Source organism: Heterodontus francisci, chromosome 18, assembly GCF_036365525.1.
Source record: "Heterodontus francisci isolate sHetFra1 chromosome 18, sHetFra1.hap1, whole genome shotgun sequence".
NCBI classification, from domain to species: domain Eukaryota; kingdom Metazoa; phylum Chordata; class Chondrichthyes; order Heterodontiformes; family Heterodontidae; genus Heterodontus; species Heterodontus francisci.
Window position 1 is genome coordinate 56,899,568 of NC_090388.1, and position 15,970 is coordinate 56,915,537.

Below are 15,970 nucleotides of genomic sequence, written 5' to 3' on the forward strand. Positions count from 1 at the left end.
TACACATAACAATATCCATGAAAATTGTTTGAATGGTTTAATAGCTTTAATAAAAATATCTAGATTAGGCTGGGCACTATCCTTGACTATCACAGATGCATATGTACTAATCTGTGCTTCATGATGTTTGAGTTAAATAGTAGGCTTGGCACAAAGTCATTCATTTGCAGGAACCTTTTTCCAACTTCTGGCAGGAGCTGACAAATTTGCCCATGATTGACTTTCTTTAATGGGTTAACTGCAAATGAAAACAAACTCGAAGTTTACTACAGGCTATTTAAATCAGGGCTTTACCATGGCTATAGAACTCTAAAGTCTGTCCAAAGTGAATTTTTCTTAGCTTTGGTAAGGAGGGATGGGTATATGAATCCTGGGAACATCAGAGTTGAATGAAAAAGGACAGCAAAAGACTGCCAAAAATAGGCCTGAGTTTAACTTGTTAATTTGCGGGGCAAGGATGTTCTGCTTGCCATTTTCTAATATTCTTAAATTCCTTATATCAAGTGATCTCTTGTTTCAATTTTTTCATGGGATGAGGACAGCGCTGGCTAGGCCAGCATTTGTTACCCACCCCTCATTGCCCTTGAGAAGGTGGTGGTGAGCCGCCTTCTTGAATTGCTGCAATCCATCTGGTGCAGTACACCCACAGTGCTGTTAAGGAGGGAGTTCCAGGATTTTGATCCTGCAACAGTGGAGGAACGGCGACATATTTCCAAGTCAGGACGGTGTGTGACTTGGAGGGGAACTTGCAGGTGATGGCGTTCCATGCATCTGCTGTCTTTGTCCTTCTAGGTGGAAGAGGTCGTGGGTTTGGAAGGTGCTGTCGAAGAAGGCATAGCGAGTTGCTGCAATGCATCTTGTAGATGGTACACACTGCTGCCACTGTGCGTCAGTGGTTAAGGGAGTGAAGGTTGAATGTGGTGGGTGGGGTGCCAATCAAGCAGGCTGCTTAGTCCTGGATGGTGTCAAGATTCCAAAGTGTTATTGGAGCCGCACTCATCCTGGCAAGTGGCGAGTATTCCATCGCACTCCTGACTTGTGCCTTGTAGATGGTGGCCAGGCTTTGGGGAGTCAGGAGGTAGGTTACTTGCAACAGAATTCCCAGTCTCTGACCTGCTTTTGTAGCCACAGTATTTACGTGGCTACTCCAGTTCAGTTTCCGGTCAATGGGAACCCTGAGGATGTTGATAGTGGGGAATTAAGCAATGGTAATGCCGTTGAATGTCATGGAGAGATGGTTAGATTCTCTCTTATTGGAGATCATCATTGCCAAGCACACGTGTGGTGAAAATGTTACTTGCCACTTATCAACCCAAGCCTGAATGTTGTCCAGGTCTTGCTGCAAATGGATACAAACTGTTTCAGCATCTGAGGAGTTGCGAATGGTACTGACCATCATCAGCGAATATCCCCACTTCTAACCTTATGATGGAAGGACGGTCATTGATGAAGCAGCTGAAGATGGTTTGGCCTAGGACACTACCATGAGGAACTCCTGCAGCGATGTCCTGGGTGTAAGATGATCGGCCTCCAACAACCACAACCATCTTCCTTTGTGCTAGGTATGACTCCAACCAATGGAGACGTTACCTCTTGATTCCCATTGATTTCAGTTTGGCTAAGGATTCTTGATGCCACACTTGGTCAAATGCTGCCTTGACATCCAGGGCAATTACTCTCATCTCACCTCGAGTTCAGCTCTTTTGCCAATGTTTGGACCAAGGCTGTAATGCGGTCAGGAGCCGAGTGGCCCTGGCAGAACCAAACTGATTTAGGAGAAAATCGCTGGTGCCTTATTCACAGTGGATATCCAACAGCTCTAACCCGATCAGCATAACCTTCTATTCCTTTCTCTCACTTAGTTATATAACTTCTCCTGAACTGCATCTATGCTATTTGCCTCAACTACTCCATGTCATAGCAAACTCCAAATTTGAAACACGCTCTGGTAAAGAGAACAGCCCTGTCCTCATCCAAGAACCCCACCTGTACTTCCAAAAAGGGCAAACAGGACACCAAGGTTTTCTTCCCACTGCTTCCTTCTTAATACAGTTGTGCTCCATACCACTGTCACTGCTGAAATTACTCAACGACTGGGGATCAAGCCTGGAACCTTTCTAGACTAAATACTCAGCTGTTTACTAAGTAAACTCACTAAGCCATTGGGTGTAGCCTTTGTGCCAGTTTTAATCCTTTAATTTTCACTGTGGCGCTTCTGAAGTTGGGTACAAAGGCTCATGAGAACCCAAGTGATAAAAGACAAATAAATTAAGAGAAACAGTCAGTCATATATCTGAAACCTATCTGGCAAGTGGAGATAGCTTTACAGGATACAGATCATCATAATGTGAGATACAAAGTTGTGCCATATGATGCAAACATATCTGCAACTGCCATCCAGCATAGAGCTGGCACATCTAGCAGCAGTAATGTCCAGCAACAGCATAGATCTTGCATCCACGTTCGCCCAGACATGCTCTGATGCAAATCCATAAGGTTGAATTGAGTGGCACTGGGGCCAATGCGCCTCACAACCATTTTATGCAATACCACCTTCACTTAAGCAGCCAAACAAATGTTGTATGCAGATTTGCTCTGGCATTCTCCAGCAGGTGCAAGTCTGCAACTTGGGTTTCCTGTCCTTTTACTTCTGTCTCCATTTCTTAATTCCCTCCTCCTTCAGCTTCAACAAACTGAAAAATGGAAGGAGATGCTTTCTAAACCTTCCCAAAAGCTTTTAGAATTCATGTCTATTCTAACACTCCATTTTAATTGTCCCCATCCCTTTAAGTTTCACTTATGTACATGCAATTTTATACTTTCAGTAGTAGTGCACACCCTACACATGTCCAAATTTGCACCTATAGCTATGCTAATGGCTAAACCTGAAATACTGATTGCAACAGCACACCTCCAGTTCAGTCTTTATAAAATCCACTTATCAGTTCAGTCTAAAGAAAACCAACATTGTAAATCTGGGCAATAGAGTCGCAGTTGTGAGGCCACATGCAAGTTAGGAATGCAAACATTAAGTTTAGAAACGTTGAGAATAGTCTCATCTCACTGCGGACATTCAGAGTATAATTCTGTCTCTCAGAGCAGCTGAGTTGTTTTCTCACATTGGGTTCAGGTGCGTCAGTCAATAGCAAATGGAAAAGATACAAAGTCCAATTCCACTTGGTGCTGGGATCTTGGGAACTCGTACCAGAATTTTTGTGTGTGTGAAGGGAGGGGCAAGTGGAATAAATAGAAAGAGTAGTGTTATCATTTGCAGAAAGTGCATATAGTGTGAAACACTTGCTGTGGCTTGCATAGTGAAGAGATCCTTCTGAAAATCTTTAGGAGGAGACTTCTTTACCATTACTCTTCTGTGGGAAGAGAGGTGGTGTAAATGGGAGGTGGATGATTTGACAGAATTTGACAGAATTTTTATGTATCAGTGTTAGGCAGGACAAGAATCTCTTCTTGTGAGAGATACTAAAGCATTAACAATAAAATGCTCACCAACCAACAAAATGGCATTAACAATTTTCCAAACGGTAGATTAAAAATTCAATTATCAAGTGTTAAAAAAAAAAACAGTTCTTGAAAAATCTATGCAATAAAACTTCACTCTTTTGCAGCATAGATTAAAAAAAGTTTTGGATATGAAATCTTTTCTTCTATGTGTGGACATTATTCAAGATTCATGAAAAGGAACAGTTCAGAACAAAACTTTGTAATAGACTGGAAGAGAGGTAAAAAAAGCAAGTGATTTCTTAAATGTTAGTACCTTTAGATGATTACACCACATAAAAGTTCTACAAAGTTCACTGAACATAATGTCTCTTTCAATATCCCTCTTCTGCCACCCACTAGCTAAATATCTCTCACCGTCATTGCCTCTCTTGGATAAGAAAACAGATCAGGAGTTATCCTCCACATGGGAAAAGGCATAAACTTGCTCGAGGAACAGCGCCTCATCTTTTGACTAGGCACCTCACAGCCTTTCAGACTCAGAGTTCAACAATTTCAGGTCATAATCTCTACCCCCATTTCTTTATCTTCTCTGGGGTTTTTTTTGGACGGCAGCTGTTGATGATTCTGCTTTTCCCATTTACACCTCCTCAAGACATATCTTTTTCTTTACTTATTCCATTACCATTTCCTTTTACCTTGCAACCCTTTCGGCATTCAATCCACCCTTTCACAGACCTTCTGTTTTGTTCTTTCTGCCCCTCCTTTCCCTGCCTTGCTTAAAAATTATTACATCTCTAAGTACTCTCAGTTCTGATGAAGGATCAACCTGAAACATTTACTGTTCCTTTCTCCACAGATGCTACCAGATCTGCTGAGTATTTCGAGCATTTTCTGTTTTTATTTGCAGCCAACTTTCTGAGCAAATTCATTAATGATATTACCTGGCAGAGAAAGTGACATTTCTCTCCTCAGGGAAATAAAATTCAACATTAGAAGACAGATTTCTCAATACTGCCCATTTTTTAAACTGAGGTAGAGTTTCGTTCAGTGAGTTGTTGCCAAAATTTAACAGAAACAACATACATGTAACAGAATTGCCAGCTGGCTGGTACTGCAATCGATGCTGATCTGCTTCAGGCTCTTCAGGCTCAACTTGGGTTGGGAGGGTTGCAGGAAGGGCAGAAGGAACTGCTGTGGTGGGTAACTGGGAAGGATGGCTCCCTCCAGTTTGAGAGATACTGGCTCCTTGCTGAGCTTTCTGCTGCTGCAGCTGATCATGCTTCTTCTGCTCCTCCAGCTTCTCTTGTTTTTCTCTAACCAACTGACGCTGCTCTCGCTTCCGTTTGATCAGAGATACACGATCTTTGATGGCTTTTGCCATCGTTTTGTGATCTCCTTCAGATACAAATCCAGATTCCACCTAAATAAAGCACAATACCACACAATGTAAACATTGCAATGTTATCATATTTTCAATTCAGAGAAAATTAAGACAGAAGAAAAGATTGAAGATAAATTTGTTTTTGGTATGCTTCTCTTGTCCAAGTCACTCAACTTGCACAGGAATGGAATCTCGGTTTATAATTAAGGCAATGACTTACCATTTCCTGAGCCACATCCTCCGGAACGTCTCTTTCCAAGTCAAATGAGAATTCTATGGCTTCATTATCCTTATATTTTCCTTTAAGCTTCTTAATATCTTCAATTCGTAGCCAAAGCTTAATTGCAAGTTTTTCTCCATCATCCTCTTCTGCTAACTCTACACGAACACCAGTATCTTCCTGAAAGAAGGCATGACTCAAAAGGTCCTTGATTGCATACCTACAAATGAATTTGAATACAAAATATGAATACATTTTTGTTGTACTTATTAAACTAATTAATGTTGGTGCTGGGGAAATAGAACTCTTTCTGTTTCAAGCAGTCAGCATCAACATCAAGTAAAGGCAGATCAGATACAGCACAACCTGATACAGAGTACAACTCCCTCTGGCCACATGCCTTCACTCCAGCTGTAGAATAGGAGTCTTTTCTGCACCAATGACACTTATAATTTCCAACACCAATAATCCTGCGGTCTCTCGAATGATATTGCCAATCAGTAACAAATAATGGACCACTGTGCTCTAGTTCCCTGCCCATAAAGTTGAGGTTGCCCATTTTCATGTCACATATGACCCTTAGAACTAGCAGACAAAAGGAGACTTTCATCCCATGACAGGGTTGGAATTAAATCCAAATCCTTGAGATCAAATGCCAGTATCTAATTCCGTTTCCCAAATAATAAAGTTTTAAACATTACCTTCACAACTGCCTTATACAAATTATCTGGAATTTCTGCTCCGCATCTATACTTTTCCTCCTTAAGATCCATTGTATTCCAATGTCTTCACCTTAATTGGGGGCGGGGGGGGGGGGGGGGGGCAGGGGATAATGATCTAAGTTATGGGGATTTCTTCACTTTCAACACCAATGTACTTCTCAACTGTCAAAAGACAATCCTTTCTTCTCCCTCTTCGTCCCAAGTCAACCACTATGTCCCAATTGAAAGTTACTCGCTCTTGGACCTCTATACCTATATTTCTTGTTTTCTGTTACAACACGGTTTGATCCACTTTCAGATTTTACAACCCACCGTGCCAATCCCCCCTTTTATAAGGAGCACCACAGTTCAGTTTGGAACGTCCCGAGGAACACTGTCAAGATTGCTCCAGAAGTGAGTTAATTCTCATGGCTAAGTTACAGTTATCGACTGTGCTGCGTGTTGTTCTGCCTGAATACAAACACCACTGGTGGGGTGGCAAACAAATTTCACACAACAGAATTTGAACTGCACTGAAGTACACACTAAACACAGCTTCTGACCTTATCTGAACCTAACTTTGTGACCTGTGAATTCCAGTAATTTTTGTCTGGCAATACATAACTGCTTCCAGAAAATAACTACCATCTCTTCAGAACACTAACTTATACACAATTACAACACTCAGTAGTGCAATTCAACTTTTAAATCCCACACTGCTTCAAGAGCAACTGTCAAGACATTCACCGTTCATCTTTGTTCTGGCGGATACACCCTTCGATTATTTCTTTAACTTCAGGGATCGCTACCTTGTCAAAGCTGGCTGGCTTCACCCCCTAAGAAAAAAATGAAATAAAACATTAAATACAATCTGTAATAAATCTGAAATAAAAATACAAGCTGTTTGAAATGCATGTCAGATCAAGGCAGCATCTTGAACAGAAATGTGGATTAACCTTTGGGTGTGAACCTTCACTGCAACTGATTTAACCAAAAATATTAACCCAGCTTTCTCTTGCCAATGCTGACTTTACCAAACGTGTTCTTCCAAAATATTTTTCTAAAACAAAATGACCAACGCCTTCCAGTTTGATAATTACTACAAAACTGTTCCCTTAACCCCTTTGCATGTAAAACATCGAAATGTCAGGCAAGAGTAACTTTGCCAATAATGGTAATACTTGTTGTTTGAAGTATATTTCCATTGGTTGGTACCTCAATAATAAAAATAAAATTGGGCAGGACAGGGGGAAAACTAGAATTGTACCAAAGGAATGGAGGGCGATTAATATTATATCCCTGTTGAAAAATGTTAAGGATAAGCAAGGCCATTATAGTTAACCTCATATCTGTAGTAGGAAAACTGCACCTAACTCAGAAAAAATGAACACTTGAGGATACATGCACACAAGTTTCGCATCAGTGCCATGTAACTTATAGTGTATATTAGAAAAAAAATACGTAACGTATTAGGGGGCTGGACAGATAAGGGATGCATACAGTACATGGATAAATGTGACGCATTCTACTTCCAAGGGATAAAAGTAAAATACTGCAGATGCTGGAAATCTGAGGGAGCTGTATCCCTTCTCATTTTACCAGAATTATTTTTTTTAATTATTAGGATAAATACATTAATATGCATCAAAATACAAGATTTTGTTCTTTTTGTGAATGAAATACTGTTGTACAAATGGTTTTACAATACTTTTTAGTATAACTCAACAAGATGGTATTATATAGCATCACTAAACAGGTGATAGCATACTCCAGGCTGTATGGCAGGGATTCAAATCCAGCCCAGACGAATGGATGAGAAGCTTATTCACTGTTAGCTCAAGGGAGGTCTTATTTACACAAATTACATTTAACTGTAATTCTTACTCAGGTCACAAAGATGGTAAGTGTGGCAATTTTAAAAGCTTCATGGTAGGGCTTGTTCTACTGGATGAGAGTTTGAAATTGTTTTGAGAACCAAACGAACATTTCTGGACTGCCTGATTAAAAATGGCATGTCAGCACTGAGAGGCCATTTGGCCCATCTTATCAGTATTGGCTCCAAACGGGAGTTTTTGTTTATTATCTCAATCTGCTGCTTTTTCCTCATTACTTATTTATGTTTTTCTTAAGGTTTGTACCCAATTCCTTCTTAAATGCCATTACAGCAGGACAGGGTTCACACTCTGGTTCTCTCCCCTCATACCATGCTTAAAGATCACCAAATTTCCCAATCCTGGGATCCAGCTCCCCAATTTTGTTATGTCCCAGGACCCTCTGCCGTAGTAGCTGGCCCTAAGCCCCCAAAGTCCTCATCTCTACTGCATCTCCCCACCCCACAACTGACAGGTCTCAGGATCTCACTGCACAATTTTATCACATGCTGGTACCAGACCCCTACCCAGTTCTAGCACATTGACCAGAAGTTTAAATGAATCCTATATCAATAGAATGGCTACGAGAGTAAGAAGGCTGGGTACTCTTAAAAAGTGGCTCACCTCCTAAACTTTCAAAGCCATGATAGAGAAGGTTCAAGACAGGAGTGGAATGGAATCTTCATCCGCCTAGATGGGTGCAACCACAACACTATTCCAGAAGCTCAACATCCAGGACAATGCAGTTCCTCATTCCACACCTAATATTTTATATCATTCAACCCAACTCTCCAGCTTTCTCCTTCCATCTGTTAACTTTGGACTCAACTCCATCTCCTTTAAAACCAAATCTTCCTCTTAAAAACTATGCCACGACTCCCTGCCTTCTGACACCCTATTACTTTTATTAGATTGTCATGGTGAATCAGAAGTTATGCTGCAGGAAAGGGTCAGGAAGTGTAGAAGAGCAGGAGCTCAGGCTGAGGCTGGAATTCAAGTCCAGCTGAAGAAAAGTGTGGCAGTACGTTAGAATTGCAGCCAAAATTCATTATTTTATTCTCCACAGTCCACTTTTCAAGCTGGCTCCTAGCAATAGTCAGTGAATGAAAACATTGTTTTTAAAAGTGCTTCTTGAATTAAAGAAATTATGGTGCTAAAACACACTTTTAAAAAATTACTGGTTTGCAGATTAGTGCTGGGAACAAGCAACAAAGGTGGTTCAAGAGAGGAGGCAAGCAGTCTGGGTTGGCTGGACATTTCCAACATGGTGGAGATTAAAGGAACAACATAGAGGCGGATCAGAAGTAGCAAGACAGCAAAGAAACCTGGACATCAAATCAGTACCTGTGTTCAGGGACTAAGTGAAGAGGAGAGGAGCTGGGCTGAAAGGCAGTAAAAGAAACACTCTCAGCAAAGATTGATTCTGTTCTCATCAGATACTCACATACACTTCTCTGCTACGGGATAACCGAATTGTGAGTAGGTGCAAGAATTATTGCAAAAATAACTTCTCCCTAGCCCAGAGAATGTTTAAGTAAATTGTAGCAGCTAACTACAGTCCCTGTTAAGTTCAGCTAACTCAGCACACTCTGGGAATAGATACTGAGATGTCTCATTTATACATCTTAGTAATACAGTGGGAGATGTCTTTAATTTGATACCAGTAAAAAAAAAAATCTGCATTCTGAATATTAATTATATTTTTACTTCTTTTGTAGTAGCATCTACCAGTGCACTGCATATCTTTGAAGTATGGTTGAACTAATCAATTACATTTCATAAGCCGAATATTTTGTGAATTAAACATTTCTATGAACACTTTGGGCTAATAAGTGTAGGAATATCATGATAAGGAAATTCTAATCTATTCCATAAAGACCAAACACTAATGGTACCTAGTCTTGTAAAAAAAAATTCTTTAAGACATATGGGCATTGATACAATTTTGATCCTGTGTTAAGTGCATTTATGTTCCAGTCAAGATCAAATTTTTCAACAGTAAATGCACTCAGGCAGGGACAGAGGAAAGATGTCAACACCATCATTCCAGTTCATTAATAGCACAGGACAGACATTCTTGTTCCTTATTATGCCTTTAGAACCATCAGAAAAGCATCACCTTCTACTGGATATGCAGGTGACATGGCCCCTAAAAGATCAGTAAACCTTTCCATGCAAGCAACAGTGCATTTCACTGCTTTTCCTTATAAAATGTATTTCAAAACTAATTTAGTGATCACCTTCTCCACTATGCCAAGTGCAATGAGAATTCATTGAATGTATAATTAAGCGTTAAAAAAAAAAAGTTACTGAAATGAACTCACTGACACCGAGTACAATAGAACACTTGCCTGGATGAGTGCAGCGCCAGCGACACTCCAGAAGCCCCGACACCACCAGGACAAAGCAGCCCACTTGGTTGGCATACTATTTACTACTTTAAATATTCACTCCCTCCACCACCAGTGCACAGTGGCAGCAGTATGTACCATCTACAAGATGCATTGCAGCAAGTCGTCAAGGCTCCTTCAACAGCATCTTCCAGTCCCATACCACTTGTGAGTTCCCCTCCAAATCACACAACATCCTGACCTGTAACTGTACCACCATTCCTTCACTGTCGCTGAGCCAAAAATCTTGGAACTCCCTCCCTCACAGCACTGTGGGTGCACCTACACCACATGGACTGCAGCTGTTCACAGGTGAGTCACACCACCTTCTCAGGGCAATTAAGGATGGACAATAAATGCTGGCCATGCCAGGGATGCTCACAACCCAAGAATAAATAATGAAAAAGAAACCTATATAGAATGTCATTTCATCACCACTTCCCTCTCAGCCAAGAGTCACAGTAACAAACAAGGATGAATGTCTAGCAATAAGGGGCGCACGAAGAGAAGACTATGCCCGAGTGAGATGCAGTCAGAGTCTGAAGGTGGGAATGTGGTTCATATGGAAATTCGGCGCAGAGAGGGAAAGAGGTGTTCCTTTTTCATGCTTCAAGTAGCTATAGAAAACGCAAGTTGTTTCCATGAAATAGAAGGCAACCTTGAGACAGTGACATCACAGGAAAGCTGTAAAGTGATTGGTTGGTGAGTAACTGCAAATAGCTAGATTAGTGCACTGCTGTTAGGGTGTGTGTTAATAACTGGGAATTAGGAAGATGTAAAATAGAATTAAAATTCAACTAGCCTTCTAATTAATTAAGACACACAAGCAGAAGGGAAGAAGCTGGTGAGTCTACTGTTATGCTTTATTTTTAGGCAGCAAGGTTTATTGTATTACCTAGGTTGAAATTAGTACATTGAGTGCTGGTGAAGAAAAGCATTAAGTAAGAAAATTAAGAAAAAAATTAGTTATTTAAAACACAATCAGGATGACAGGGCAAGTGATGTGTTGCAACTGCAGTACGTGGGAGCTCATGGACACCAATGTGATCCACAACAACCAGGTCTGCAGTAAGTGGCTATGGCTCGAGGAGCTTCGGATCAGAGTAGATGAGCTGGAGGCCGAGCTACAGACACTGTGATGCATCTGGAAGGGGGCAGAGTTACCTCGACACTTTGTTCCAGAAGGCAGTCACATCCCTTAGGATAGTGTCTACTGATTTAGTCAGTGGTCAGGGACAGGGAAGGGGTGGGGAGGTGTGACTGGGAGTGAGGCAGCTAAGGGAATCGAGTAGGCAGATGTGGAGGAGGCTCAGCCCTTGCAATTGTCCAACAGGTTTGAGCTTGTATGGATGAGAGCAAGGGCTGCAAGGTGGATGAGCAAACTGACCATGGCACCGTGGTACAGGAAGCCATTCAAGCAGGGGGAGTAAATAGGAATGTGGTGGTAGTAGGAGATAGTATAGTCAGGGGGATAGATACAGTTCTCTGCAGCCAAGAACGAGAATCCAGATGGCCCTGGTCTGGTGTTGCCTGCCCAGTGCCAGGGTTCAGGACATCTGCTCAGGGCTGGACAGGAACCTGCAGTGGGAGGGGAAGGATCCAGTTGTCGTGGTCCACGTGGGCACCAACAACATAGATAGGACTAGGAAAGAAATTCTGCATAAGGACTATGAGCAGCTGGGGCTAAACTAAAAAGCAGAACTTCAAAAGGTAATAATCTCTAGATCATTACCTGAGCCACGAGCAAATTGGCGTGGAGTAAATAAGACTAGAGAAGTGGATGCATGGCTGAAAGACTGGTGTGGGAGAAATGGGTTTCGATTCATGGGGAAAGTGGGAGCTGTACCACCAGGACAGTCTTCACCAGAGCAGCGCGGGGACCGGAGTTCTGGCGAGTTGTATAATTAGGGCGGTAGAGAGGGCTTTAAACTAAATAGTGGGAGGGAAGGGATTATGGGAGAAAAGTGGTAAATCAAAGGGAAACGACGAGGTAATAGAGCAGGGTAGTGATTTGGGCAATGAAAACCTAAGCGCGGCAGGAAGGGACGGAGCGTACAACCATAAGACTGCACCAGCAGATAAGGCCAAAGATTGCAGAAATCGTAAAAAGAGAGTTAAAGGCTCTGTGTCTGAAAGCATGCAGTGTTTGTAACAAAATGGATGAGTTGTTAGCACAGATAGAAATAAATATGTATGACCTGATAGCCAGTACAGAGATGCGGTTGGTAGGACCTGAGTATTCAAGGGTAAAGACAGGAAGCTAGGAAAAGGTGGTGGGGTAGCTTTATTAAGGATGTCATTAGTACAGTTGCAAAAGATGACCTTAGCTCGGAACAGCAAAGTGTAGAATCAGTTTGGGGAGAAATAAGGAATAGAAAATGGTAAGAGGGCACTTGTGGGAGTTGTTTATAGACCCAACAGTTGCTACACTGTGGGACAGAATATACAGGAAGAAATAAATGGGGCATGTAAGAAAGTTACTGCAATATTCATGGGTGAGTTTAATCTACATGTAGATTGGGCAAATCAGATTGGCAAAGGTGGCCTGGAGAATTAGTTCATAAAGTGTATTGGGGACAATTTCTTAGAGCAGTATGTTCTAGAACCAACTAGGGAGCAGGCTATCCTAGACCTGGTAATGTGCAATGAGGCAGGATTAATCAATAACATGGTAAAGGAGCCTTTGGGCGACAGCGATCATAACATGATGAATTTCAGTTCCTATGTCAGCTGGGATTGTTCTCCTTAGAGCACAGAAGGTTAAGGGGAGATTTAATAGAGGCGTTCAAAATCATGACAACTTTTGAAACAATTTCCTGTGGCAGGAGGGCTAATAACCAGAGGACAAAGATTTAAGGTAATTGGCGAAATAAATGAGAGATGAGATGAGGTTTTTTAAAAAAACACAATGAGTTTTTTTTTTAAGAGATACAGCACTGAAACAGGCCCTTCGGCCCACCGAGTCTGTGCCGACCATCAACCACCCATTTATACTAATCCTACACGAATCCCATATTCCTACCACATCCCCACCTGTACTTATATTTCCCTACCACCTACCTATACTAGGGGCAATTTATAATGGCCAATTTACCTACCAACCTGCAAGTCTTTTGGCTGTGGGAGGAAACCGGAGCACCCGGAGAAAACCCACATAGACACAGGGAGAACTTGCAAACTCCACACAGGCAGTACCCAGAATTGAACCCGGGTCGCTGGAGCTGTGAGGCTGCGGTGCTAACCACTGCGCCGTGTTGTGATCTGGAATGCGCCACCTGAAAAGGACAAAGGAAGCAGATTAAATAGTAATTTTCAAAGGAGAATTTAATACTTGAAGGGGAAAATTTGCAGGGCTGTGGGCTAAGGGCGGAGGGGGGGGGGGGTGGAGGGTGAGAAGAATGGGACTTCTTGGCTTGATCTTTCAAAGAGCTGGCACAGACAAGATGAACCAGATGTCTTTCTGTGCTATGTTGTATATCATACACAATCACATCAATTTCAAGCCCCTTGGTACACAGACAGAAAAATGGAAGCTGTGTACACCCAAGGAAACTCCACAAATATGTCAAGTTTTGCACCAGTGCTGGTAGGTTTATATCATTCCAATCTTAAGTACGTGCTGTGATAACTATGCAATATCATTGGGCAGCAATCCAATTACTTTGCAGCTTTCCCAACTTCACAACAAAAATGAATAACTTTGCAATAAGTTCAGGCTAACCAAATAATCTCTCGGTTAAAGTATGGACTATTTAGTTCATGATTATACAAGTCACTGTATCTTCTTACAAAGAAGAAGAAGAATGTCTATGTGGGGAGGGGGAGCAGGAAGGGCACAGCTTTAATGTAATGCCCCTTACATATAGCCTGATGCCTAGAAATAGAACATCTGTGATGTGTTATTTTCATGGGTCATGTGCCAAAAGAAACACACCTTAGCAGAAATCAATAACTTCAATACAAGGGAAGAGGGGAAATAAATGAGGAAAATGGTAATGTGTTTGGAGACAAACAAAATCCTAATTTTCCTATATCAGGAAAAAGTTTTGAAGGAAAGGCACCTTTTATTTGCTACCTCCACAGGGTACAGCTGTAGACGCTTCCAAAACACCAACAGATGCACCAGGAAAACTGACCTGGTTGCTTGTGAACATGCAAGCACTTGTGTTGCATTTCTCATAAGCAAGGCTCAGCAACACGACAGAAGGCCTGCAGCTTCCAGCAATGGAACCAAATGTCCACACAATTTAGTCGAGGAAATAGAAACAAGGTTACTTCCCATTTTGATGCTTTATATTTTGCCCTTCATGATAATATTTTGATTTGATATTATTTCTAGTTAACAAGCAAAACAATTTTGGAAGCAGAGTAAGTGTTGCTTAAATCATGAGTTTCATGGCAGTACAATTTAAGTAAGTGGAAAAGGAAGAAAAGAACGAACTTGAATATATAGAGCATGTCTGCGACCTCAGGAGGAGACAGCAAGATAATGATCAGATACTCTGTTTCCGTAATATTGGTCGAGGAAGATATATTGGCCAGGTCAACACCTCTGCTCTTATTCGACTACTGGATCAGGGTCTTTTATGTTCATCTGAAGCAGCACATGGGGTCTCAGTTTAACGTCTGATCTGAAAGACAGTATCTCAAATAGTGCAGCATTCCTCTTAGTCCAATGGCGTACTAAGAGTTTAGATTATCTGCTGAAGTCTGAGTGCAAATTGCAATTTCAATCCACAACCTCCTGACCAAGGAGGTGAAAGTGCTAGAGACAGGACTGCTATAAACTGAGCTGCTATATTGCAGCATAACAAGTTTACACAGTCATTACGACACAAGAGACCATTCTGCTCATCAAGTCCATGCCGGCTCCCTGTCGAGTAATCCAGTCAGTCCCATTCCTGTGCTCCAGCCCGTAGCGCTGCAAGTTTATTTCCCCCCAGCGCCCATCCAATTTCCTTTTGAAATCACAGATCATCGCCACTTCCACCACCCTCAAAGGTAGGGTGGTTCCAGGTCATCACTTGCTGGATGTCAGATTTTATTCTATAGTACTTCTGTGAAGTGCTTTGGGACATTTTATTATGCTAAAATCACTATATAAATACAAGTTATTGTTGCTGTTAAAGCCAACCACAATGTGAGACTCAAGTCACATGTTGGCCAGACCAAGCACAGAATGCAAATCCTTCTCTTAGAACATTAGGAAATGAATTGGGCATTGACACAATCCAGAAGCTTTCATTTTTTTTTCTACTTCCACAAATTATCCTTTTATTGAATTAAGTTTCACAACTTGCCATGGAGAGATTTGAGCTGTCCAACTCTGGGCGGCTAATCCAGTACCATTATCACTGTGCTACCACACCTGAAGTAAGAATTTTTAATATTTTTTTTTAAACGTAATTATGAACTGGAAGTGCAAATGATACTGGTGCAAAAGTCAATAGGATGGGAAAACATCAAAGCGCATCACCAAGGGTAACTTCGTAGCATCATTACTGACCAAGCAGGCAGAGTCCTGAATGACATAGCTGCTCGACTGGGCCTGCGGCAAGTGGTGAGGGAACCAAGAGGGAAAAACCTGCTCGCCCTCGCCAATCTACCTGTCACAGATGCATCTATCCATGACAGTATTGGCAGGAGTGACCACCACACAGTCCTCGTGGAAACCAAGTTCCAACTTCACACAGAGGACACCCTCCTTCGTGTTGTGTGGCACTAGCACCGTGCTAAATGGGATAGACTTAGAACAGATGTAGCGGCTCAAAACTAGACATCCATGAGACGCAAAAATCAGCAAAATTGTACTCAACCACAATCAGTAATCTCATGGCACAGCATACCCCTCACTCTATCATCAAGCCAGGGGACCAACCCTGGTTCAATGAGGAGTGCAGGAGAGCATGCCAGGAGTAGCACCAAGTGCATCTAAAAATGAGGTGTCA

At 41.8% G+C, this 15,970-nt stretch overlaps 1 protein-coding gene across 11 annotated transcripts in view; it reads right to left on the reverse strand.

The window, feature by feature from the left end:
- Positions 1 to 15,970, reverse strand: part of LOC137379651 (serine/threonine-protein kinase WNK1-like) — a 275,316-nt gene that overhangs the window by 118,908 nt on the left and 140,438 nt on the right. For all 11 annotated transcript variants that reach the window (XM_068050782.1, XM_068050783.1, XM_068050789.1 and 8 more), the window contains 3 exons: positions 6,509 to 6,597; positions 5,061 to 5,280; positions 4,543 to 4,879 (listed from right to left, as the gene is read on the reverse strand). In XM_068050782.1, coding sequence (XP_067906883.1) covers positions 4,543 to 4,879; positions 5,061 to 5,280; positions 6,509 to 6,597 — 646 coding nt within the window. The remainder of the gene's footprint in view (positions 1 to 4,542; positions 4,880 to 5,060; positions 5,281 to 6,508; positions 6,598 to 15,970) is intronic.